This window comes from Globicephala melas, chromosome 10, assembly GCF_963455315.2.
Source record: "Globicephala melas chromosome 10, mGloMel1.2, whole genome shotgun sequence".
NCBI lineage: Eukaryota > Metazoa > Chordata > Mammalia > Artiodactyla > Delphinidae > Globicephala > Globicephala melas.
The window spans coordinates 58,196,786-58,223,265 of NC_083323.1; the positions used below are offsets into that span (position 1 = coordinate 58,196,786).

General features: G+C 46.2%; 1 protein-coding gene across 3 annotated transcripts; it reads left to right on the forward strand.

The window, feature by feature from the left end:
* Positions 1-778: 778 nt before the first annotated feature.
* On the forward strand, positions 779-26,480 carry TIMELESS (timeless circadian regulator). 3 transcript variants are annotated; one of them, XM_060306379.2, is made up of 29 exons: positions 779-863; positions 9,326-9,488; positions 9,643-9,796; positions 10,087-10,201; positions 10,296-10,358; positions 10,642-10,743; positions 10,921-11,076; positions 11,321-11,454; positions 11,649-11,736; positions 12,020-12,196; positions 12,560-12,777; positions 13,024-13,127; positions 13,271-13,440; positions 15,285-15,417; positions 15,882-16,035; positions 17,103-17,200; positions 17,293-17,413; positions 17,520-17,721; positions 17,993-18,138; positions 18,759-18,844; positions 18,933-19,050; positions 19,140-19,222; positions 20,146-20,288; positions 20,484-20,661; positions 20,743-20,811; positions 20,935-21,053; positions 22,219-22,432; positions 22,565-22,669; positions 22,810-26,479. In XM_060306379.2, exons 2-29 carry the CDS (start codon positions 9,404-9,406, stop codon positions 22,881-22,883), a joined length of 3,609 nt encoding a protein of 1,202 aa, XP_060162362.1. In that variant the 5' UTR covers positions 779-863; positions 9,326-9,403; the 3' UTR covers positions 22,884-26,479. The 3 variants fall into 3 exon arrangements, with proteins under 3 accessions (XP_060162362.1, XP_060162364.1, XP_060162363.1); XM_060306381.2 differs by lacking the exon at positions 779-863 and having other exon boundaries at positions 9,398-9,488; positions 22,810-26,480; XM_060306380.2 differs by lacking the exons at positions 779-863; positions 9,326-9,488; positions 9,643-9,796 and having other exon boundaries at positions 10,088-10,201; positions 10,581-10,743; positions 22,810-26,480.

Here is a 26,480-nt window from a genome sequence, read left to right on the forward strand (position 1 = left end):
CTGGAGCAAATGCAGAGGTAGGGGTGGGGGACATAGGAGGAAAAGGATTTGACCCTCAGTTTTAATTTAGAGCAGCCCAAAACACTCTTCAAATGGCATCCTTCTGCTTTTATCACTAGTTCTATAGTCTTCTTTATTTTCCATTTTTGTGTGTGTCTTTTCATTTTTCTCTCATCTGTCCTTTCATCTTCAGCAAATCTAACCCTTTACATGTCCCAGAAATTGATTCCTTCCATTCAAATTTTAATTATTCACAAGATATTATTTGTTTGATCCCTATTTTCTTTTGTTGTTGGGAAAATACACTCATCTCAACAGAAGCCAGAGGGGACCCTGACCTGACGATGAATACTTGTGTTGACCTCTTCCTTTTAGGAGCCTCCTGCGTATTGCGCAAGCTTTAAACCTATACCTATAGTAAGACAGACACCCCAGTCCCGCAAAAGACCACTCTTCCACGTAGCTGAGCTCTCCATTTCCTCACAAATAAAGCCTAACTTTTCTAACTAACCTTGTTAAGACTTTGGAATAATCCACTTGACTAGGTGCAGGGGGAAGAATGTTTGTAAATTCACCTCTAATCGGACTTAGATCCCAATTATCTTAAGTCAGCAGGAAATCCATTGTGCTGTGATTTGGGGCTCAATATAAGGGATCGACTCAGATAAAAGAATACTTGTACTCCCTTCCCTTTTCCTTACTTCATCACCAACTCCCCCGCCCGCTCGGGGTCACATGGACCAGCCCCGCTCTCCCCGCCCAGCTCCCCACGTAGGCGGGATGTGGTCCAGCCCAGCCGGGTGGCGGGAAATGCAGCTGGAGCTGCTGTCTCCGCGGGGACCCTGAGGACCGGCGGGGAGCGGGTGAGTGTCTGGGCGAGAGGGCTCTAAGCGGACTGCGTCCCTTCGAAGCCGCGGGGGCTCTTCTGGGAGGCGCGGAGTTCCCTTTCCCGTCACCCGGTTTAAAGGCAGGGGGTGGGGCGCGCGCTTTAGGTGCGCACGCGTCCCCACCCCGCGTCCTGTGTGGGAGCCGCAGGGTTTCCAACTCTCCTGGGACGTCCCCTCGTTTTCCCGACGCCATTCTACACAGATAGGTCCTCACGCAGCGGTGCGGCTGTGATGGGAAGGGGCTTGAAACCCTTACAATAAGACAGAAGCTTCCCGGGCATTTCCACTTCGGAATTTTCCATCCAGTTCAGACCCGAAAAAAATAGGTGTCCAGCTTGGTGGTCAGCAGGAGCTGGGATTCACTGGTCGCTTGACTTAAATCTTGAGTTTTTATAAAATGGATTTCTCATTCCCTTCCCTCCTTTCCCTCGGGTAGAAGGCTTAAGGAGGATACAGCCTCTGCTTGGGTTTGTTAGCCGGACCATCAGTCGTTAATTAAGCTCCTTCCCTTGAGTCTCTCAATTCTTGGCCCTTCGTGCTGCCACTACATAATTACCGTTTTAAAAAGTCAATCTGGTCATTTCAGATTAAATTTAAAACTCCTCTTTGGCCTCCCACGGTCAAGTTTATATCCTTAGGTGCGTGTCTATGGCCTTTGGCAGTCTGACTCCGATCCTCTCAGCTGATTTTCTAAAGCTGCCTATCATTTTTTTCTATCTCATGCACTTGACTCCCAAACCTATAGAAAGGGTGTGTCTGCATTGTGCTCTTTCATGCTTTGGTACCTGTGCTCCTGCTGTTCCCTCGACTTGAAGTTCTTGCCACTTCTCTGCCAGGTGAACTTCTCTTTCAGGAGCTCAGTTGTCCCGCTGAAAACCTCTATTTCCAGCCCTCCTGGGCCAAAGTAGTCACTTCTTCCTCTGTGTCCCTGAAGTATTTTACCTCCCTCTATTATCAGTGGCACTTATACAACTGAGTAAAAGGTTACTGAGCTCCTAACATGTACTGTGCCGTGTGCTCAGTACCAGGTGGACAAGATGAATAGAACAGAGTTCCTGCCCTTAAGGAACTGGAAGGAAGAACACATGTAAATGAGTCCTCTGCAGTTACAGGGTGACAAAGAAGTCTGCCCTGGCTTCCTTACTCCTCTCACTCAGAACTCTCTTGAGTAAGTTTATCTACTTTCACAACTTGACACACCACCTTACATCCTGATGCCTCCAAATCTCCAGCCCCATCCTCTGCTCCCTCAACTTCGAAACTTGTCTACTTCAGCTTAGAAAGCATGTGTTGAACACTTATGATACCTGCCGTGGCCCGGGTTCAAGCCCTGGTTGGGGAACTGACATCCCCCAAGCTGTGTGGCAGGGCTACCAAAAGAAGAAAAAGATGCAAGCCTGAGGAGCATCATCTCTTAAGGAGGAGTACAGGAGCAGCCAATGTGAGGTCAAGGAAAGGTGTTTGTTTTGTTTTGGGGGTTTTTCCCACCCCCTAAGATGGTGGAGCTTTGAGCAACTCATAACATATGGGAATGGAGCCAGTATAAAGAGAAAATTGGAAACAAATGAGGAATGAGGAAGAAGCAATTGAGGGACGAGAAGTAATTGATCATTCACAAATGGAGGGCTTAGATTCATTTGAAATATGTATGTTTTTAGGTTTGGGTGGGGAGAATTGAGACAGTTCGTTTCTGATGATCTCAGTTGTTCTGAGAGGAAGGGACCTGAGACACCAGCTGAGAAGTGTGGGAAGCAGTGGAGTAAAGGGGCTTGAGGGTAACGGTGAAAGTTAGAAACAGCTGTTCCTTGGGAAGAAGAGGGAGAGGACCAGGAACACGAAGGATTTGCTGGGCCAGGCTGAGGACCTGTTCAGATTGGAGACCACATTTGTTGTGTATCATTTTGCAGGGTTGTTTGGTTTCCTCTAGCAAATCTGAGTCTAGATTTGAATCCAGGAGTCTAGAAAGCACATGGTTGCATTGATCTGCGGTTGGGATCTTTTGCAGAGTGAATGCAGTAAAAGGAAAAAAGATTGAGACCTTACAGAGAGTGATATGTTTAGTGATACACGAGTAGGATATGTGCTCCTGCTTGTGCGACCCCAGTTTGATCGTTTTGTTTTTCAGCTCAGAAATCTTCAGTTAGTCCCAGGCTTATGTTCTAAATCCTTGAATTGATAGACAAAGACCAAGTTTTCCCATAAAGCCGGTTCCAACCCTCTTTTCCATTTTTTTCCTAAGACTCCTCTACTCATAGTGGCTCCCTCTCTGGTTTTACTCTGGCAAATTCTCTGCTGAAGTTCCCCTCCTCCTCTCAGCTGCCTCAATTCTATGCAGCCTTCACAGGCCCAGTTCTAATCACACTTTCTCTGACAAAACCTCCTTGGCCACTTTAACCTGAAAAGAGCCCTAGTTTTTCAGAATTTTTTTTTAAATATCACTTAGAGCTAGTACTGACTTTCTTTTACATTGTTTCTTCTATATTAGGTGGGTTTTATTTCTGCAACTAAATTCCTTAAATTTCTTTAGCACTGCAGCCACACTGCACCTGCACAGCACTATCTTTTGCCTAGGAGGATTTTCGTAAGCACTTAGTGACTGACTATAGAGTCCAATAGATGGAGAGGAAATTAATATTTTGAGAATTCTTTGTGTTCAACACTCAGTATAAGTGTTTGATATCAGAGCTTCTCAAACTTTTGTGGTGAACGACCAGTGTTTCCCGCCCCCCCAGGCTGTTGCAGGCCAGTACTTTTCTTTCTTTCTTTTTTTCTAGCTTTATTGTGATATATCACTTGAAATATAAAGTACTTTTCTAAAATAGTAGAACTAGAATCGTATTATTAGAAAAATTAAATTACTAGAGAAATAACGTGAAAAAAAGACATACAGAATATAGGCATTTTTACTATTAGATTCAACAAACATCAACTGCATCAAATTGCTATAAGATGTTCTAAATGCTTATGTTTTGTTTTTGTCCATATCTTGATGCAGACTGCTAACAGTTTGTGGACCAGCAATGGTCCGTTGGTCCACAAATGACACTGATTTCCATGATCTCATTTGAACCACCCCCTACGTATTTTTCTCTGTGTACCGATAAGGAAACTGAGGTTTAGGTTAAGCCACATGCTCAAGATCACCAACTTAGTACTGGACAGAACTGGAATTCAAATGCCAAGCGTCATTCTGTTCATACTAGTGAATCTCAGAGCTGGTTCTTAGAGCAGGGTTGGTTTGGGACAGAGTTTTTTGCTTGGTTTTATTTTGTTTTCAAGAAATGTGTTAATTTTCTATTTTGAATTGCAAGCGTATTTAATATTTTATCCTTTATTTTCCTTTGGTTCTTGCATTTTGAGGCCTGCATTTGAGATGATTATTGCTTCATCTCAACTGCTTAGTACTTAGTTGAGTGAGAAAAGTAACTAACATCCCTTTTAAATGTCCAGATCTGCTTTGGCTAAGGTATTTGACAGAGTTCTTATCTGTCTATGATAAAATGTGAAAATGCAACATAATGAGTTTTTTCATAAAATTAAATGTATTAAAGGACTGTACTTTATTCTGGGATTTTTGTCCTTCTTAGGTTTTTGTGGGGGTTTTTTGGTGTTTACTGAAAACAATGTATAGTAATTGTGTGGGTGTTTTTTATAACAGCTGTATTGAGATATAATTCACATACCATAAAATTCACCCTTTTAAAATGTACAATTCACAGAGACATGCAACTGTTACTGCCAGCTAATGTTAGAACATTTTTATCACCCCCAAAAGAAACCACATAGGTCCCTACTAGCAGTCACTCCCCATTGCCTCCTCTCCCCAGTGCCTGGCAGCCACTAATCTACTTTCTGTCTCTATGGATTTGCCTATTCTGGGCATTTCATATAAGTGGAATCTTACAACATGTGACCTTTTGTGTCTGGCTTCTTTTATGGAACGTAATGTTTTCAAATTTCATCTATATTGTAGCGTGTATCAGTACTTCATTCCTTTTTATTGTCAAATAATATTCCATTGTGTAGATATACCACTTTTTGTTTATCCATTCATCAATTGATGGACATTGGGGTTTTCCACATTTTGGCTATTATAAATGCTGCTGTGAACATTGGTGTGCAGGTTTTTGTGTGGACGTACATTTCATTTCTCTCAGATATGTACCTAGGAGTGGAATTGCTAGGTCCTATGGTACCTCTGTTTTAACGTTTTGAGGAACTGCCAAACCAACTTCCATGGCAGCTGCACCATTTTACAGTCCTACCAGCAATATACGAGGTTTGTGCGTCTGTATTTTTTTTAAATTGTCCTTAAGTTACAAAATTTAGAGTCTGCCACCTTAGGTTAGTCTCCCTAAATTGAAAAAAAAATTAAAGACCCATCCATGAAATCCAGAAGTTTGGAAACAACTATATTACCCCAGTCAGTATTTCAAAACAAAGCAAACAGAACAAAACAAAAAACTCAAAAAAACCCTATCTAGAAGGTCATCAATTAAAAAAATGATGAGAACTAACTGCTGATTGTTGAATAAAGTTGTAGACCACCTTTGCATCTTTTTCTTCCCCCCCACCTTTGCATCTTGATTTTCCTTCAGCATAATAGTCTTGTATATGTTAAAGCAGTTCCCAATTATAGGATCATTTGGCGAGCGTTTCCTAAATACTGTGCCTGTGCCCCTTCTCGCCAGCCCCTGGAGTTTCTGAATATTTGGACAGGGCCTAAGCAGGTATCCTAAGGTGGTTTTAAAGTACAGCCTGGCTTGAGAATGACTGTTTAGGTAGTTGGGACATTGAGGGTATAATGTTAATGCTTTTACTTGCATGTTTTGTTAATTCTAAGATAAACATTTTTTCAGGAAAAAAAAAAAAGAATTTCTTTTTTCTCTTGGTTCTTTGGCAAGCCAGAATGGCTGGTTTTCCTGTTTTGCATTTGTTCTGGGTCAAAGAAGTGGCATGGGGAGAATTATTTTCAAAGTAGAAAACTCAGGAAGGAGAGTAAAGTACTCCGATTAGAACAAAGAGAAATTAAAAGCTTGTATATATCTGTTCTGTCCCGTTGTCCTGAATAGCACTTGTGGTTTCTCCTTTTCCCTCTTTGTAAGAGGAAAGAATTTGGTGGTGGTAACTATCGTGAGCCCATGCTCACTATGACTAGTGAGCCCTGTGCTTAGTCATTAGCTGGGGGTCTGCCCAGGAAGAGTAGGGCTGAGGTGGGTCCTGGAGGTGCTGTCAGCTAACTGCATTCTTTGCAGCTGAATGGAAAGTTCTTTCTTGAGAAATCTGAGCAGGCACTTCCATGGCTGCCACAGTATCCTTTACCTTATTTCTCAGATAAGGAAGCTAAGACTGACTTGATGAGGAATAAATGGGCTGGTAGGCAGTGAAGCCAGGACTCTGACCCCACCTTCTGAATGTTGTACTGTTCTTTCTATTACACCAAGTTGCATTTAACAGTTTCTACTGAATGTCTATCTTATGAAAGAAATTCAGTGCATTCAGAAATGCATAAAACATTTAGTAGAGGAGAAAAGATGTACTCTAGGTTATTGTAACGTAAAGGAGTAGTTCAGGGCTTCCGTGGTGGCGCAGTGGTCGAGAGTCCGCCTGCCGATGCAGGGGACGCGAGTTCGTGCCCCGGTCCGGGAGGATCCCACATGCCGCGGAGCGGCTGGGCCCGTGGGCCATGGCTGCTGGGCCTGCGCGTCCGGAGCCTGTGCTCCGCAACGGGAGAGGCCACAGCAGTGAGAGCCCTGCGTACCGCAAAAAAAATATAATAATAATAAAAAATTTAAAAAAAAGAAGTAGTACAGTGCCAGAGGAGGAAGTCCATTTAGAGTGATATGTGCAGTCAGATCCTGTCCTGCTGTAGGCTATCAGGGAGAGCTTCGTGGAGGAGTGGCATTTGAGCTGGATCTTGAAGGTCAGGTAGGCTTAGAACTTTTGGAATTAAGGGAGGTGGACCTTCCAGAAGGAGGAAGCAAGGTTTAGAGAGCGTGAGGGGGCTCTGTGTCTTGGAATGTGTATGTTTATGTTCCTGGGTTGGGGGACTAGATAGCCAGAGGAGGCACCTAAGGCATGGATCTAAGAAGTGGTGGGTTGGATGGGTAAGTGTGAAGTAGATATAAGACAGATAATCAGATTATAAGTGGTTTAGGAGAGGAAGATGAGGCCACACAGACTAGATGAGTAGCTTCTAGATAACTGCATGAAAAGAGAGTGAACTGTAAGTTTTCTGTCCCTGGCTCTTTTTTTAATAGTATGTTTCCACCAGTGAGGGCTGGAACTCCTGTTTAGAGCTCTTTTATTCCAGTTCTAATGAATAGACCCAAGACTGCCAGCTTGCCTCATGTAAACCCAGCTTGCCTGGGAGCTTTCTAATAGTCATCTTACCCATTTCTTCCTCTACTTTGCTTGTTGCTCTCTGGTTCTGTCAGAACTGCAGGGGATTAGAACCTGAAGTCTTAGGTCTCTTACATAACCTCTTCCCTTCTCACATCTGCAAGGATGCTCCTTCCCTATCTTCTTTCCCCTCCAGCTTTTATTTAGGTAGCCAGGTAACAGCAGTTACCACCTCTGTTATTTTTGCCTTTCAGGTAAACCAATGTGTTGAAAGCAGAGGTTTGAGTACTCTGCCGGGGCCAGTTTTACAAATATTGAATATTAGAATTGGTCTGCTCTGTGTGTGTATGTGTGTATACACCAGTGGTCTGTCTGGAAAAGCTAGATGTATCTTTTTTTTTTTAAGCTAAATCTATCTTGGAGGAGAGTCACAGATCTCACACACTGCACCTGCCTCACTGGAGCCCAGGTCTTAGGGTCTGCAAGTCCCATGAGAAAGGGCAGTGAAGGCAGGTATCCCTTGTTTTCCTGGTCATTCTGTGGTTTACTGGCTCACTGTTGCTGGGCTGAGCGGTCAGAAAGGAGATTAGCACTGGGTAGGGGAAGGGAAGGCAGCAGCCTAGAGAAGTAGCCCAGTTACATAAATGCATGGAGATAACATCAGGCATTAAACCTTGGTCCTTTGGACATGGCCCATTTCTTATTTCCTGTGGGGGAACAGGGGTGCAGTTGGAGGTACGTATGGAACAGGGAAAGGTGTTTTTAGAGGAAGCTGCTGCGTGCTGAGAGTGTGGCTGAATGTGACAAGGGGACGCATAGTGAATGTAGAGTGTGTGTGTGTGTGTGTGTGTGTGTGTGTGTGTGTGTGTGTATGACTAGTGTCAGGTTCTGAAACATCCAGGATCTGTGCCTACTTGATTATCTGATGAGGGTTTAGGGATCTTAATAAAAGGAGGTGTGCTTCAGAAAAGGAAGATTGTTCTTCTGTGGAGAGGGACAAGGAATTTAACTAGTTCCTATTCTTTTTCTCACCCATTCTGTTAGGTACTGGCTTCTACTAAGATCACCAAAATTTAAGAGTAACTTTGGGGAGGAGAGTGAAGGAACTTTCTTTACACATCCCCAGAGCCTCAGAAGCCTCAGGGCTCCTGGGATATATCAGATCCTCAGTGGGATCACTGTACAGTCAGAGCTGGGTTTTCTCAATTCTTGTGGTACAGAAGAGCTCTAACTGTGTGGGTGGAAGGTGGAGGGGGACCGGGTCCAGCAATTTTTTTATTTTTGGCCATGCTGCGCAGCTTGTGGAATTAGTTCCCCAACCAGGGATTGAACCTGGACCCTTAGCAGTGAAAGTGCTAAGTCCTAACCACTGGACCGCCAGGGAATTCCCCCAGCAATTTTAAGGCAGAGGGAAGCTCATTCTCCCACCTTCTCACAAGGCTGCAGAGCTTTCTCAGGGTGAAATTCTCAGAGTTGATGCCCTTTGCTAACCAGCCTTTCTTTCTACTAGGTTATCTAGACTCAGACATACTGTTTCTACAGTTTCAGACCCGATTTAGAGGATGGGATGGCTTAATTCTTAGTCTCGGAGCCTCCTGGGTAGAAGTCTTAACTTAAAGCTTTCCCCGGGACTGGGAACAGCACTTCCGGTGCTGACAAAAGTGAAACATTTGAGGACCTTGATCAGAATACTCAGAGCATCAGGGTCCTGCCTGCTCCCCCCTCCCTTTTATGGGGAGGACCCTACATTTGTTTTGTTTTGGGGTTTTTTTTAGATTTATTTATTTGTTTATTTTTATTTTTGGTTGCATTGGGTCTTTGTTGCTGCACGTGGGCTTTCTCTAGTTGCGGCGAGTGGGGGCTACTCTTTGTTGTGGTGCGCGGGCTTCTCATTGCGGTGGCTTCTCTTGTTGAGGAGCATGGGCTCTAGAGCACAGGCTCAGTAGTTGTGGTGCACAGGCTTAGTTGCTCTGCAGCATGTGGAATCTTTCCAGAACAGGGCACGAACCCATGTGCCCTGAATTGGCAGGCGGATTCTTAACCGCTGCGCCACCAGAGAAGTCCCCCACATTTGTTATCTTTCCTTGTCTCTATAGGCCTCATCATTTCTAGCTCCCTTGGCTCCACCTGCCTTTCTTCTCTAACGGCTGGTCCACTGATGTGTGGACTTGTACATGATGAATTGTGAACTTCTAGCCACATGCAGTGCTCTTGGGTACTTGGAGGGAGACACTTACCACAAGGAGCCAGATTGCTTAGGTGAGTCGCTTTTTGAGGTAACAGGTTAAAAAAAAAACAACACTTGCTTGAGTCTAGGTCTTTTGAATTTCTCAAGCCATGGGTATGAAAAGCACATGGGCCTGGGTAGAGCTTCTGCCAGGGTTCCATGTAAGTGTTTATTCTGTCCCTGAAGAGAGTGTGAAGGATTTGATCCGCTACTTGAGGCATGAGGATGAGACGCGAGATGTACGGCAGCAGCTGGGGGCAGCGCAAATCCTGCAGAGCGACCTCCTACCCATCCTTACCCAACACCGCCAGGACAAGCCTCTCTTTCATGCTGTTATCAGGTTGATTCCCCAGCTTTTTTTTTTTTTTAATTGAAGTATAGTTGATTTACAATGCTATGTTAATTTGTGCTATACAGCAAAGTGATTCAGTTATACGTATATATATACATTCTTTTTTATATTTTTTCCATTATGATTTATCACAGGATATTGAATATAGTTCCCTGTGCTATACAGCAGGACCTTGTTGTTGATCCCCCAGCTTTTTAACATATACTGTGTGCCAGCCTTTGGTATTTGTGCCTGGTGAGGAAACTGAACAGCTTCTCCCTCCTTCATGGTCTCCCCAGGCTGATGGTGAACTTGACACAACCAGCCTTGCTCTGTTTTGGCAGCGTGCCCAAGGAGCCCAGCTTCCGGCACCACTTTCTGCAGGTGCTAGCGTACTTGCAGGCCTACAAAGAGGTGAGGTTTTCCTCCAGAATCCCGAGGCAGAGTTTGGGGGCCGTGGGAAAGGAGAGGGCGGGGACTACTTAAGGTCCATCCCCCTGTTTCGTAGGCCTTTGCCAGTGAGAAGGCTTTTGGAGTCCTCAGTGAAAATTTGTATGAGCTGCTGCAGCTGGTGAGTCTCCGCCTCACAAGATCCCAGGGGACAGTTAGCGCCCTGCTCCTCCCCTGGGCAGAACCCCAGGTGGGGCGTCACAACACGCGGGGTTTGGAGATACGGTCCCAGTCCTCGGGGGTACAAGTCCAATCTGCTGTCTCTGCTGCCTCGGGACTACTCGAACTCTTCCTTCTTTCTTTTTAATCCTGATTCTTCTCTGTGCCTCTCTCGCCCCATCAGGGTAGATGCCTCCCGCCTTCCACAGGGGGTCTTGTCCTCTAACTCTCCTTCTTCTGACCAGGGCTGGGAGGAACGGCAGGAGGAAGACAGCTTGCTGATTGAGCGGATCCTGCTGCTGGTCAGAAATGTTCTCCATGTCCCAGCCGACCTTGATCAGGAGAAGGTGATCTTGGCTGGTCCGAGTTCTTGTGCTTGATTAGGTTGGGCTGCCCCTTTTTCGCTGTTCTGTCCTCTGACGAAACTCGGGAGGGACCTTCGTCAAGGAATGAATTAGAAAACCTCAAGGCAGGGCAGTAGAACTGACTGATCTCCCCTTTCTCCCTCACCACTCACTGCTCAGAGGATCGATGATGACGCCAGTGTCCACGACCGGCTTCTCTGGGCGATTCACCTCAGTGGCCTGGACGACCTGCTCCTCTTCCTGGCCAGCTCAACTGCGGAGCATCAGTGGAGCCTCCACGTGCTGGAGATCATCTCCCTTATGTTTCGTGACCAGGTGAGACACTCACCTGTTGCCTCAATCCCTTCCCTCATGTCCGTTTCTGCTGTGCAGCCGGAATTGCTCTTGTATCATGACTGAAATACCTGGGGAAGGCAGGTGCCAGGTGGAATAGCCATGTCTTAAGTACAGGGTCCCATCAACAGTCCTATTTTGTTCACTCTTTCTGTCCCCACTAGGAGTGAACTCAGAATAGTAAATGACTGTCCTTCTGACTCTTCCCTCCTTGTTCTAAATCTAGAACCCTGAGCAGCTGGCAGGAGTGGGGCAGGGACGCTTAGCTCAGGATCGGAGGACAGCTGTGGCAGAACTGGAGGTGTTGCGCCAGCGAGAGATGGCAGAGAAGAAGACTCGAGCCCTGCAGCGAGGCAACAGGTGAGTGGTGCAGAGCCACTCTACCCATGTTCCCATTCCTGCACTACGGAATGCTAGGGCTTGGGCCAAATGCTAAGGCAGTGGTGACGAGAGCACTTCGCAGTTACAACATGCTCTGATGTGCTGCTGGAAGAGAACGGGGATGGAACCTCCAGAGAATTGAGGAATCACCCTGGACTTTTTTTTCTCTGCAGGCATTCTCGATTTGGGGGCTCCTACATTGTCCAGGGCTTGAAATCCATTGGGGAGAGGGACCTCATCTTTCACAAAGGTCTCCACAATGTGAGTCTGCTCCCATCAGGGGTGGGAACATTGTGGAGTGGGGGACCTTTACCTCTCTGGAGGTAAAGCTTCTCTGTTCTTGGGCTTAGAAAGTTGGAGACCTAGGAGAAATAGAGCTTTTGGCATTGTCTTTACCTGCATCTTCACTTAGTACCAGAGGGAGAGCACGTTCTACCTTCTACAAGTTTCTTCTGAGAAAACTGTAGTACCAAGGATGTGTAAAGAGCTGCCGGGGAGGGAGGTGGTTAGGAGTAATTCTAATTCCCTCAACCTACATCCCCAGCTCCAAAACTACACTTCCGATTTGGGAAAGCAGCCCCGACGGGTACCTAAACGTCGCCAGGCTGCCCGGGAGCTGTCCGTGCAGCGCCGCTCTGCCCTCAACGTGAGACTCTTTCTCAGAGACTTCTGCTCTGAGTTCCTGGAGAACTGTTACAACCGGCTCATGGGCTCGGTGAAGGTGAGAGCCTAGGAAAGATGGAGTAGAGAGGTGATTGGGGTAGCGGTGGGTAAGAAGGGCAAGCTGGGGAGGAACCCATGGAAAGCTGACCATGGAGAGTGGACTAGTAGGTGAGACGGATGTAGGGTGCCCCTGAGACATGGTGACGAAGTCAGGAGGGAGTGGGTTATCGATATGACCAAAAAAGCTCTAGAGATTGCCGCAGAGGAAGGGGAAGGGAACGTGGGGAGAATGAGAAAGGGATGGAGATTTGGGTCCTATAGTATTGTTACAGTGGTGTCCAGGGTCCACCTGGTCATCATAGGACAGGAGGAAGTTGGAAGCCCTGAGGTCATGAAGTGGTCTGTTTTTCCTTGACATCAGGACCACCTGCTTCGGGAGAAGGCTCAGCAGCACGATGAGACCTACTACATGTGGGCTTTGGCTTTCTTCATGGCCTTCAACCGAGCTGCCTCCTTCCGGCCAGGCCTGGTTTCTGAGACCCTCACTGTCCGCACCTTCCACTTCATTGAGCAGAACCTCACCAACTACTATGAGATGATGCTGACCGACCGCAAGGAAGCCACCTCCTGGGCACGCCGGTGAGCGGGAGGAGAAGTGGGGTCAGAGTGGGCATCTTGGCCAGGCTGGGAATCTGAATGCCTGAATTCTGGATGGTACTTTCTGTCCCGTCTCAGGCTTCAGGTGGCCAGCTGGGGAGCAAGGACTGGCTGGGTCATTGAGTTTTTGATGGAACTGTTTTGGCAGGCGAGGGTGCAAAGGGTGATACCGTTTCCACGAACCAAGGTCCTAAGCTGTCCTCCGTTTTACCTCTTTCCCTCTCACAGGATGCACCTGGCTCTGAAGGCCTATCAGGAGCTGCTGGCCACAGTGAATGAGATGAATGCGTCCCCAGACGAGGCTGTGAGGGAGAGCAGCCGCATCATCCAGAGTGAGGCCTCGCTTGGTCTCTGATCCCCCCTTCCCTGCCTCTTGATCCGAATCTCACTCTTCCCGGACCCAGCTTCACCCGTCTCTCCTTTCCCCAAGCTTTCCAGGTCAGTCCTTCCATTCCTTTCTCTTCCCTGTTTCTAGACAACATTTTCTATGTGATGGAGTACCGAGAGCTCTTCCTGGCACTCTTTCGAAAGTTCAATGAGAGATGCCAGCCCCGCTCTTTCCTTCGTGACCTGGTGGAAACCACCCACCTCTTCCTCAAGATGTTGGAGCGGTTCTGCCGGAGCCGTGGGAACCTGATGGTGCAGGTACTGGGCAGCCCAGGGTGTGGAAAGAGCTGGGGAGAAAGGGTGGGGGACAGAAAGGACAGGGGGCTCTTTTTCCTCACATTTTCTGTAGCTTAAGCTGGTCTGTTAGAACTACTCTGAACGAAGGGCAAGAGTTTCGTTGGTGTTGCCAATGTAGTTCTGCCTTGTGAGTCTCCTCTCATTAGGTTGATCCCTGATCTACCATAAGTATCTTAATTCATTCAGGAAACATTTATTAAACACCTGCTCTGTGCTAAGCACATGAACTCTGGGGGTTCATAATTTTATTTTATTTATTTATTTATTTTTTGATGTGGACCATTTTTAAAGTCTCTTTGAATTTGTTACAATATTGCTTCTGTTTTGTGTCTGTTGTGTTTTTTTTTTTTTTTTTTTTTTTTGGCCACGTGGCATGTGGGATCTTAGCTCCCCGACTCGGGATCGAACCCACACCCCCTGCATTGGAAGGCGAAGTCTCAACCACTGGACTGCCAGGGAAGTCCCAGGGGGTTGATAATTTTAGAGTTTATTAATTATGCTGTGCTATTTCCTGATTATACTTCAGAAGCACTGTAATGAGATAGAAAGGACCTTACATTAAAAGTCAGAGGTCTGGGGACTTCCCTGGCAGTCCAGTGGTTAAGCCTCTGAACTTTCACTGCAGGGGTCCAGGTTCGATCCCTAGTCAGGGAACTAAGATCTCACATGCCGCATGGTGCAGCCAAAAAAAAAAAAAGAACTCGGAGGTCTGGGATCTCATCCTGTATTAGTTACTGTTAGAATAACTTAAGCTGCTTGTGTGAGTCCTGATCTTTAAAAGTTGGTTGTAACATCTACCCATGAGCCTGAAATGAAATAATAAATGAAAAGTCTGGGACAAGAAGAAAACCTCAAGGAATTTCTATCCTGGAGACACAAGGATTCTGCTTTGTAAAAATTTTCCTATAATTCTATTTGCTATAGGTTAAAACTCAGTCAGAACTGGGCTTGAAAGGGGCTGTAGTACCGATGAGCCTTTTCTAAAAGGTCTATTTACACTCGGAGCTCTGTTGTATTAGCAGTACTAATAGGTTCTACCATTTATCGAGCGTTTACTATGTCTCAGACGTTGTGCTAAGGTTTCCCTATAATCCTCACAATAGCACTAGGGCACATGCGCAGAGTGGTTAAGCACCTTGTCCAAGGTCTTGCTGGTATATGGCTAGCATCAATACTTAAATCCTGGTCTGCTGGAATCCAGACTCATGCTCCTGACCTTTAGTGTGTTTATAAGTTCCTTGAATAAAGGACGAACCTCATTAAGGGCCTCACAGGCCCTCCTGTTTGCCCACAGCGAAGACTGGTTCACAGCCATGACTTGGGGGAGTGGGGTCGGGGTATTGATTCTCATTCTCCTGCTTTTCAGGAGAAAAAATTGTAGTTTACATTTGCAGAGTGCTTTGCATTTAATAAAGCCTTTTCATATAGAATTTTTTATCCTCAGAGCAAATTTGCTCATTCTCTAGGCTTCTGTTTAAGGTATCACTTCCACAAGAAATGAGTCACGTGCTGTTCCTGGGTTTTGCTATGGCGTTTTATGCTCAGCCATGTTCTAGGTCTTATCCAGGCTGTAGTGTCATTTACCTGTCTACTTACCTGTCTCCCCCACTAGGCCACAAGTGCCTCAAGGGCAAGGAAATGTGCTCTTCACTGCTGCTTCCCCATTGTCATGGAGTAGCACATAGTGGTCACTCGGTGAATGTCTAATTAATTCAGACATCTAATTAATTAGTTAATAGAGGACATTGATGGGGAAAAGGCCTCCCTAGCTCTTGTGCCATCCTAACACAGTTCCTTCTCTGTAGAACAAACGAAAGAAGAGAAAGAAGAAAAAGAATGTCCTAGATCAGTCCGTAGCTTCTGGTAATGTCCCCTACAGCCCAGAGGAACTGGAGTCTGTGTGGCCCTCCCTGGCCGAGCAGCTACAGTGCTGTGCCCAGATAAGTAGTTGCAGAAACTCTCTCTTTCTTTCTTTCTTTCTTTTTTTTTTTAATATTTATTTTTGGCTGCGTTAGGTCTCCATGGCTGCACGCAGGCTTTCTCTAGTTGCAGTAAGTGGGGGCTACTCTTCATTGCGGTGCGTGGGCTTCTCATTGTGGTGGCTTCTCTTATTGCAGAGCACGGGCTCTAGGTACATGGGCTTCATTAGTTATGCCGCATGGGCTCTAGAGCGCAGGCTCAGTAGTTGTGGTGCACGGGGTTAGTTGCTCCGTGGCATGTGGGATCTTCCTGGACCAGGGCTCGAAGCCGTGTCCCCTGCATTGGCAGGTGGATTCTTAACCACTGTGCCACCAGGGAAGTCCTACTCTCTGTTTCCTGAGGGTAGTGCTCTGGGCAGACTCTCTGGGTCTCTCCCCCCACTGCCCCACCAACTGTTACCAAAGCTTTAATAATCCCTCTCTAGGATCCTGAGCTCAGTTTGGACTCCATGGTTCCCTTTGATGCGGCCTCAGAGGTGCCCGTGGAAGAACAGCGGGCAGAAGCCATGGTGCGGATCCAAGACTGTCTCCTGGCTGGCCAGGCCCCACAGGCCCTGACCCTTCTTAGGTCTGCCCGGTAAGAGCCCTGCCTACCCGTCCTCCCACATCCAGCCCCTGGGCTTTTGGGGGCAGGGAGTGGCTTTCACTGTGGCACAGGGTTCTCAGTCTTCAAGAGAGAAGTTCCCTCAGAAGCGCTGGGGCTCTGTACAGGGTACTGAGTCCTGGGGAGTTTGGGTTGGTTTATTGGGAGGTTTATTATTTGTTTTTGTTTCATTTTTGAGAAATATCAGCACAGTTAGTTGGGGAAAAAAAATAAAGTTAATTCTATGAGCCAAAGATAGCCATCATTAACATTTTGATGAGTTATCTTCCAGAGTTTTTCCCTCTGTGTTATATATAGACATATCACATACACCTTCTTTTACAAGATTGAAATATTGCAATACTGATTTATAGTATTTTTTTCACTTCTCAATATATTGTGAGCATCATTTCTTTTTTTTCCAAATATTTATTTATTTATTCTGGCTGCACCAGGTCTTAGGTGAGGCACGTGGGATCTTTGCTGCGGCATGCAGGATCTTTTAGTTGCAGCGTGCAGACTTCTTAGTTGCAGCATGCAGACTCTTAGTTGTGGCATGTGAACTCTTAGTTGCAGCAGGCATGCGGGATCTGGTTCCCCAGCTAAGTTTTGAACCCAGGCCCCCTGCATTGGGAGCGCGGAGCCTTAGCCACTGGACAACCAGGGAAGTCCCGTGAGCATCACTTCTCGTCAGATATATTTCTGCAATTATTAATGGCTTTAAGACACCATTGTGAAAACAGCGGCAAATAAATAGATAAATAAATTTATAAAAACAAAACACACCATTGTGTGAATATGTACATTTGTTCAACATTTGTTCAAATGTCATGCGTTTAGATTATTTGCCTTTTCTTCCTGTATGATTTTCTTTGCAGTGTGGCTTATGAGGGAAAATTTCCCTAGAGTCTTTGTTTCATCTTTGAAATAACAGTCTGTATTCTCTTTCCAGCTGGAAAATAAAATAAGTCTAAATTCCTTCTCCCACTTCAAATTATAACTGAGATATTATTAAAAAAAAAATATTATAAAAAAAAGCCTTTTTTCTCTCTGTGCTCCAGGGAGGTGTGGCCAGAAGGAGATGTGTTTGGCTCTCAGGACATTTCCCCAGAGGAGGAGATTCAGCTGCTGAAGCAAATCGTTTGGGCCCCGCTTCCCCGTGAGTCTCCCATTTCCTTCTCATCTCTCTCCTTCCAGCTCTTCTCTAGCGCCAGCGTCACAGACACCCAGTAATCCTCAGTCTTTCTATAGGGCAGCAGGGACCAGAGGAACAAGGGGCGGAGGAAGAAGATGAAGAAGAGGTGGAGGAGGAAGAGTTGCACATGGTCGAGGTGTTGGAGAAAGAATTTAACTTTCTGGACTACCTGAAACGGTGCGGGCCGGGAGGATGGAATTGGTGTCAGGGTGGAGACCGTGGGGCTGTGAGGACGACCACACGTCCTCACACTGACATCCTCTCGCTCCCTGTCTCGGTGCAGCTTTGCAAACTCAACTGTCATCCAAGCCTACGTGCTGCTGCTGCGGAGCTACAAGCAAAATAGCGCCCACACCAACCACTGTGTCGTCAAGATGCTGCACCGTCTGGCCTATGATCTCAAAATGGAAGCCCTGCTTTTCCAGCTTTCCCTCTTCTGCCTCTTCAATCGTCTGCTTAGCGACCCTGCGGCTGGGGCCTACAAAGTAAGGAGATACCAAAGAATGGGGTTCTAGAGGTGTAGGGGAGTCCTGGGGTAAAAGGTTAGGGGATAAAGTGCCCTGAGCCGTGTCAAGGCTGAACGATGAGAGAACGGTGAGGAAGTAGACAGGCAGGTTGAGGGAGCTGCAAGGGGAAGGATAGAAGAGGCTGAGCGAGGAGGGGGCAGCTGGGAACAGGCGTAGAAAAAAATACCTAAAGGCCCATGTTTATGTACATTTAGGCCACAGGCCTCACAGCAGTCTCCCTCTCCCTCAGGAGCTAGTGACTTTTTCCAGATACATCCTGGGCAAGTTCTTTGCACTGGCCGCAGTCAACCAGAAAGCCTTTGTGGAGCTGTTGTTCTGGAAGAACACAGCTGTGGTTCGAGAGATGACTGAGGGCTATGGCTCCCTGGATGGCAGGTGAGCTTGAGGATGGGGAAGGCTTGGCGATGGGGAAGGGGGTGACACAGTCACAGAGTGTCAGAGCTGGAAGAGCTTGCAGATCAGTTGGTGTAACCTTTCTTTCCCTTTCGTAGGTGAGAAAACAAGCCCCGAAGGTGAAATGCTTTACCTGAGGTCACCTGAGAGAGGAACTGGGATTGACCCTAGGTCTCCTGTCTACTCTAGTTTCCTTCTTCACCAGCGTTCAGGGGGGCAGTCAGAGTGGGGTGGCCCCCCCAGAGAGAATCTATATGTGCCTTATCCCAAGATGTGCTGGGAAGCCATAAGGATGCATAGAAATATTTGTCCTCTTTCCCTGAGTATCTCAGCTCCTCTCCTTTCACTCTTCTCTCTCTTTCCCATAATACTCTCAGCCCCTGCAGTGTCAGGTTCCATGGGCCCAACCTGGAAAATCTTAGTTTGACTTTTGGGTTCTTAAGTGGAAGGAGAGTAAGAGGAAGGAAGCACACCTTAGGCCTCTGCTAGCTGGCTCCTTTGTGGTACCTGCGTTGCCCTTATTCCTTTTAGAAGAGAAGACCTTTGGTCTCCTCTTTTTGAGCCAACAATCTACATGCTCCCCTTCTCCTTTCCCCATTTAGATCTTCTAGTCACAGACCCCCTGTGTGGAGCCCAGAGGAGGAGGCCCAGCTTCAGGAACTGTACCTTGCCCATAAGGATGTGGAAGGTATGAGGCCTTGAGGTCTGAAGAGCATGAGGAGGGCAGCCTGAGCTCCGGGACCCCTCTTCACTGCCTCACTCCTCCTCCACCTCAGGTCAGGATGTGGTGGACACCATCTTGGCACACCTGAAAACTGCTCCTCGGACACGCAAGCAGGTCATCCACCGTCTGGTACAGCTGGGACTGGCTGACAGCGTCAAGGACTTCCAGAGGTAGAGGCACATGCTCTGGAGGGAACTGAGATGGGGAATCCACTCTTCACTCCCTGAGCTCCCCCTTCCACTGACACCGCCCTGAACAGGAAAGGAACCCAGATTGTACTGTGGACGGAAGAGCAGGAGCTGGAGCTGCAGCGGCTTTTTGAGGAGTTCCAGGGCTCTGATGGTAAGTGAGGTGGAAGCTCAGGGAACCTCTGAAATGAGAGCCAAGCTCTCAGTTTCTTTTCCTGCTGCTTCCTGTTCCCAAGGAAGGCTTATCCTCTCCTTCCTGTCCACTTGCTCTGTTTGTGGTGTCATTTTTGTTTGTTTTTATATATATATATTTTTTTATTATGTAAGTTACAGGTATACAATATAGTGATTCACTATAGTCACTAATTTTTAAAGGTTATACTCCATTTATCGTTGTTATAAAATATTGGCTGCATTCCCCATATTGTACAATGTATCCTTGTAGCTTATTTTATACCTAATAGTTTGTACCTCTTAATCCTCTACCCTTATCTTGCCCTTCCCCCTTCCCTCTCCCCACTGGTAACCACTAGTTTGTTCTCTATATCTGTGAGTCTGCTTCTTTTTTGTTATATTCATTCATTTGTTTTATTTTTTAGATTCCACATATAAGTGATATATAGTATTTCTCTTTCTCTGTCTTACTTATTTCACTTAGCATAATGCCCTCCAACTCCATCCATATTGCTGCAAATGCCAAAAATTCATTCTTTGTATGGCTCAGTAGTATTCGTGTGTGTGTGTGTGTACCACATCTTCTTTATCCATTCATCTGTTGATGGACACTTAGGTTGCTTTTATACCTTGGCGATTGTAAATAATGCTGCCACGAGCATTGGGGTGCATGTATCTTTTCAAGTTAGTGTTTTTGTTTATTTTTTTGGATATATCCCCAGGAGTGGAATTGCTGGGTCATATAGTAATTCTATCTTTAGTTTTTTGAGAGACCTCCATACTGTTTTTTGTGGTGTCATTTTGGAGTGAATTGAGCTGTAGCCTCTTTCCAAAGACCTCTGTTTCCTTTACTAATCCCTTTCCCCTGTTGCTCTTGGGCATTCACACTTTTTTTCTCTTTAGATATCCTGGGTAATATCATGAAGAACATCACAGCCAAACGCTCACGGGCCCGAATAGTAGATAAACTGCTGGCTCTGGGGCTGGTGGCTGAGCGGCAGGAGCTGTACAAGAAACGCCGGAAGAAGTTGGCGCCCTCAAGCTTGGTAACAGTCTTACCCTGGCTCTGCCAGCTGGGCCTGCCCCCGCTGAAGTGCTCCTTAGAAGTAGCCCACCCAGATTCTTCCTGTCTCAGGCTCTTCTGAGTAGATCCCCCCAGCGCGGTGGTCAGGAACCAGAGGACTCCACTCAGTTCTTCGTCTTGTCTCCTTTTGTTCATTACCCACCCCAATTAATTTTAGCCTAATGAAGAGGAGTCCTTGAACGATTTTTGCCAGGAAGATCTAGAAGAAGAGGAAAACCTGCCAGAGGAAGAGAGTGAAGAGGTTGAAGAGAAAGAGGAGGGCTCAGAAGCAGAACAAGCCCACGGTGGCTCCGTCCTTTCAACTCAAAACCTTGGGCAAAACCTGCATCAGGAAGGTGAGGGCCCAGTTGGGAGAGATGTCTCAGGTGGTGGGGTTGGTTGTATGGGCCAGTTATAAGTTTTCCACCTTCCCTTAGGCTTTTCTGCTCCCCTCCTGTGGCTCCAGAACTGCCTCATTCGAGCAGCAGATGATCGGGAAGAGTTTGGTGAGTGGATAAATGACGGTTTCAGGAGGACTGGGGTCTGGAGGCTGCTGGAGACCTGGTTGTGGGATGGAGGGCCGGTTCTTTCTTCACATCTTCACCATGTGACCATTGACCCTGTCCTAGGCTGCTCTCAGGCAGTTCCACTGGTGCCACTGACAGAAGAAAATGAGGAAGCAATGGAAAATGAACAGTTTCAGCAGCTGTTGCAAAAGCTAAGGGTTCGGCCTCCTGCCTCTGGGCAGGTAAATACACCAGTTACAGCATCAACCAAGCATGTTGGTGCTACTTTAAGATACATCTGCTCCTCCTCATTTCCTGTCACCTCTGACCGTGACTCCTGCAGCAGCTGTCTTGCTAATCTCTCCAATCTTCCCTTCTCCTAAACCCATCTTCCACACTGCCCCCGAGTTATCTTTCTAAATTACAGTTTTGATTATATCACTCCCCTGATCAGAGCACTTGATGGTTCCCCACTGTTAGCAGGACAAAGTCCACAGCCTCCGGGGCGGTGTCTCTGGCCTTGGCCAGCCATTGCAGCCTCACAGCCACGTCACCACACACCTGCCTGACACTACAGTCATCCGGAGCTACTTTCCATCCTCCAAACAGTTGATCATGCCAGTCCCCCTACTGGAAGGCTCCAGCCTCATACACAAGGTGGCAGATCACCCATCTTTCCTGAGGAACACTCCACCCAACCTTGAAGAGTTAGTTCAGTTGTCACTTCCTCAGAGAAGCAGTCTCTATCCCTCCTTCAATGCCCCCACCCCGACACCAAAATTCACAGATATTCAAGTCTCGTATAAAATGGCATAGTATTTGCGTATAACCTATGCACATCGTCTCTAGATTAATTGTAATACCTAATACAATGTAAATGATATGTAAATAGTTGCCAATGTGCAGCAAATCCAAGTTTTGCTTTTTGGAACTTTCTGGAATTTTTCATTTTTTTCCCCAATGTTTTTGATCTGCAGTTGGTTGAATCCATGGATGTGAAACCCTCGGACACAGAGGGGCAACTGTAATCATTTTGGTGGCTGTGATTTGTTCATTCCCTTAATATAGCCCCAATCCTGTGGTGTTACAGTACATTGGTTCTTTCTCCCCTTAGATTGTGAGTTCCCTGAGAGCAAGGATCATATCTGACTCACCTTTAGATCCCCAGAATCCATTCATTTACTTATGTAATTAACAACTGTATTTACTGGGAACCTCCTGGTGTATCAGGCACTGTGTTAGACATTGGGCACATACTGGATAAATAAGCAATAAGTAGAGTTCACAACCCTTATGGAGCTTCACCAATGTAGGCTCATATTTATTCAATGAATAATATCAAAATCTGGTGGACTAGAGGCTGCTCCTTTCCCACTACTCTCATTTTCAACTTCTTTGCCCCTGTAGGAAACCTTCTGGCGAATTCCAGCCAAGCTGAGTCCCACCCAGCTCCGGAGGATGGCAGCTTCTTTGAGCCAACCAGAGGAGGAGGAAAAGCTTCAGCCAGGATTAGAACCTAAGGTCCCTGGAGAGCAAGGCCCTGAGGAGGAGCACCGAGCACATGCCCCGAGGGCCCTCCTGTCAGCCCGGAAAGAGAGAGCAGGCCTGTTGTCCCCAGAGGGTAATACCAGGACCACTTATCTATTGAGTACTATTGAATACTTACCCAGCCCTGTGATCAAGAGGGCTGATAGGGTATTTGAGACTATGAGGACCTAGTTCCCTAATTTTATGCCTCTCGTGGTCGTTCCAGACGAAGGGACTGATGGTGGGAAAGAGCAGCTGAAAGTGGCACCCAAGAAGCGACAGCTGTTGGACAGCGATGAGGAAAAGGAGCAAGATGAGGGCGGGAGCAAAGGTAGGAGGGTCTGGTCGGGATCTGCCTTTTCTTCTAACCTCTAGCACTCTTCCCTCCAGTCCTGAAGGTAAATGCTACCATCCTCCTTCCCCCTTAACAAATTTAGATATCCTGTCTTCTCACCCCTGTCACTCCCATAGCACCAGAGTTGGGAGCTCCAGGAATCCGGAAGAAGAAGCGGTTTCAGATAGAGGATGACGATGAGAGCGACTGAAGAGCCAGATGCCTAGGGGCAGAGACAGACCCATTTTTAAGTGGTGAATTTAAATCTGAGTTTGGAGGGGCATACAGGACCTGGAAACTCCTCTTACTGGACAGAAGCTGTGGAGCCCTGGGCTTCCCCATGGATCTAGGGTCCAGGAAATCCAGGCAACAGTGTTGGCCTCCTGTTCAGTCACTTCTTGCTCCTCCCACTTTTATCAGTGTGCCTCAGTAGCTCTCTGGAGACTTATTCCTTTTCTTCTTTGGTTAATAGCACACCCTGGCAAAGGAGAGGAGTGAGTGAATATAGAAGGCACCTTGGACCCCTCTTTCTGGTCTGTTCCTTTTGGCTTTCTGCTGGAGGTGGGTCACAGCACTAGATGGGGGGTTTTGTGACATGATGAGTGGGGATGTTGCACCATTTTTAAAAGGCACTAGACGAGCCCATCCTCATTTTCTTTCCTGTGATCACCCGCTGAACACCAGATTGAGCCCAGTTCCTAATGTTGAAATAGGGTTGGGATGCAGTACTCTTCAGATGATGAGCGTTTTTGGTTGGTGTTTGGCATTGAATTAAACATGTAAAATTAAAAGTTGCCAATGTTGATCTGACTTGCCAATCTGTCTAAATACCTCAACCCTCCACCTGCTATGTTCGTTTAAGAACTTTTAACTATTAGGGTTAAAAGAGACTATCAGCCTTCCCTTTTCTCTTGCTTTCCCTACATGAGACAGAAAAACATACTCACCTCAAGATCCTTTGTCTAGGATAAATCTTTAGGGTCAAAAGAGTATGCATCAGAACAGGTACATGAAAAGATGCTCAATGTCGTTAATCAGAGAAGTGCAAATCAAAACCACAATGAGATATCACCTGATACCTGTCAGAGTGGCTATCATCCAAAAGAACACAAATAACAAATGTTAGTGAGGATATGGACAAAAGGGAACCCTTGTACACTGTTGGTAAGAACATAAATTGGTGTAGCCACTGTGGAAAACATATATATGTCAATCCCAATGTCCCAGTTCATCCCACATCCCCTTCCCCCCTTGGTATTCATGTTTGTTCTCTACGTCTGTGTCTCTATTTCTGCTTTGCAAATAAGTTCATCAGTATAATTTTTCTAGATTCCACATGTAAGCAATATTATACAATATTTGTTTTTCTCTTTCTGACTTCACTTTGTATGACAATCTCTAGGTCTATCCATGTCTCTGCAAATGGCACAATTTCGCTCCTTTTTATAGCTGATTATATACCTCAGTTATTTGTTTGTTTGGCTGTGCAGGGTCTTAGTTGTGGCACACAGGATCTTAGTTGCCACGTGCAGGATCTTTAGCTGCGGCATGCGGGAACTAGTTCCCTAACCAGGGATCGAACCTGGAGCCCCTGCCCTGGAGCCCCTGCATTGGGAGCGTGGAGTCTTAACCACTGGCACACCAGGGAAGTCCCATACCTCAATTGTTTAAAAAAGTATGCCTCAGGAAGAAGGAGACACAAAGGGAGGAAAAGCCAGTTTGTCAGCCTGGGGCATAGGGGAAGTCTGGGCAAGAAAGAGATGGGTAAACATTGCAAATGTCATGTCCTTCCCAATTCTTGTAAACCATTAGCTTCCTGGCCCTCTTATGTTTCCAGCTGTGGTAGAGTGAAGGTGAGATTCAGAAAATAGTCATTCAGATTAGGGAGAGCCCTAGGTCAGGGATGCATTTGGACTGTCTTGTTTCTCTAATTTGTCTTTTTTGCCTCCCATAGCCTCTGAAGGTAGAGGTGAAGCTATGTCCAGGGTAATTGGAGTTTTCAAGGGCTAAGACACATTTTACCGGTTTGAGTAAAGTATAGAAACTTTGCGTTCCCTTAGGTCTCTTTACATTCCCCACTTATACTGTAATTATCTTAAATATTTCTTCTCTCTATGCTGAGAACCACATAAGGCAATGTTATAATTTTTACTTAAATCACTTAACATGATTTAGAAAACTCATAAGAATAAGATGGTATATTATTATACATATCTTTCACTCTGTTGCTCTTTTTTCATGACATTTCAAGCTTTTTTTTTTTTAATAATTTTCTTTCTGTTTAAAGAAATTCCCTTAGCCATTCTTTTAGAGTAGGTCTGCTGGTGACTAATTCTCTTAGTTTTCCTTAATCTGAGAACATCTTGATTGTACCTTAATTTCTGAAGGGTGTTTTTGCTGTGTTTTCTCATAGAGGGAACTTTTCACACCACCAAGCTGTTGATTCTGCCAGTCTCCTAGCCCATCCTCCAAGAATCGGCTCGAATGTGCTTTCTTTTGTGAAGCAGTCTGTGTCACTTTTTTTTTTTTTTTTTTATCGTGGTGTGCGGGCCTCTCACTGTCGCGGTCTCTCCCATTGGGGAGCACAGGCTCCAGACACGGACGCTCAGTAGTTGTGGCTCACGGGCATAGCCGCTCCGCGGCATGTGGGATCTTCCCAGACCGGGGCACGAACCCGTGTCCCCCACATTGGCGGGAGGATTCTTAACCACTGAGCCACCAGGGAAGCCCTTTGTCACTCTTTGAACCCCAAACCAAAAGCAATCACTTTTACAGCTGGGATTTGTTCATTCCCCTGATAAAGCACCAGTCTTACAGGGTTTCATCTTGTTCTTTTTCCCACTAGACTGTGAACTTGAAAGCCAGGATCAGGTGTATTCACCTTTGGATCCCACAGGTACATTCATTAATATATCCAACTAACACAACAGTGTATTGATGCCTCCTACGTAGGAGTCACTGTGTTGGGCACTGGGTGTCAATTGGATGTGATTACCCAAAGACTAGGTATACAGAGGTGAATAAAGCGATGATAATAAGGGTCCCAGCGCTTACTGATCTTCACCAGTGCAGCATTAAGCACAGAGTAGCTGTTAATACTAACAATCTGGTAAATCTAGAGGCTAGTCCTTTTACTCTGGTGCCACTTTCTACTTCTTTGACCCCATGGGAAAACTTCCTGTGGAGTCCAGACATGCTGAACCCCGAGAAAGTTAGATGCTGCTTTGAGTCATTCAGAGGAGGAGGAAAGCTTCAGCCAGTGCTGGAACCTGAAGTCTCTGGAGGGTAAGGCCTGAGGAGGAGTACTGAGCACAAGCCCTGAGGGCCCTCCTGTTAGCCAGCAAAAGGAGAGCAGGTCTGGTGTCCCAAGGGGCTAATAGGAATGCTATTGATTACTTATGTACCAGCCTTGCTGGTCTAGGGGGCTGATGAAGTTACTTCGATGCCTCCTAGCTCAGTGGGAAACCAGGCTGATGGGGACTGACAACTAAAAACAACACCCAAGATTTTTAGGGCAGTGAAAGTATTCTGTATGATACTGTAAATGTAGATATATGACGTTATACATTTGGTAAAACCCATAGAACTGTGCAATGCAAAGAGCTGAACCCTAATGTAAACTGTAGACCTAAGTAATAATAATACGTAACATTTAAATAATATAACAATCAAGTGTAACTAAGGTACCATACCAGTGGAAGATGTTAAAAATAGGGGAAACTGAGGGGTTGGGGGAGAGGGAATATTTGGGAACTCTGTACTTTCTGCTCAATTTTTCTATAAACCTAAAACTACTCTAAAAAATAAA

What these genes read in the sequence shown, in the direction of transcription:
- TIMELESS (XM_060306379.2), top strand. Translation starts at nt 9,404, where the DNA reads ATGATGAATTGTGAACTTCTAGCCACATGCAGTGCTCTTGGGTACTTG. An exon ending in GGCTCATGGGCTCGGTGAAG is followed by an intron (nt 12,197 to 12,559) that starts GTGAGAGCCTAG and finishes CCTTGACATCAG; the next exon opens with GACCACCTGCTTCGGGAGAA. An exon ending in GTGGGAACCTGATGGTGCAG is followed by an intron (nt 13,441 to 15,284) that starts GTACTGGGCAGC and finishes CCTTCTCTGTAG; the next exon opens with AACAAACGAAAGAAGAGAAA.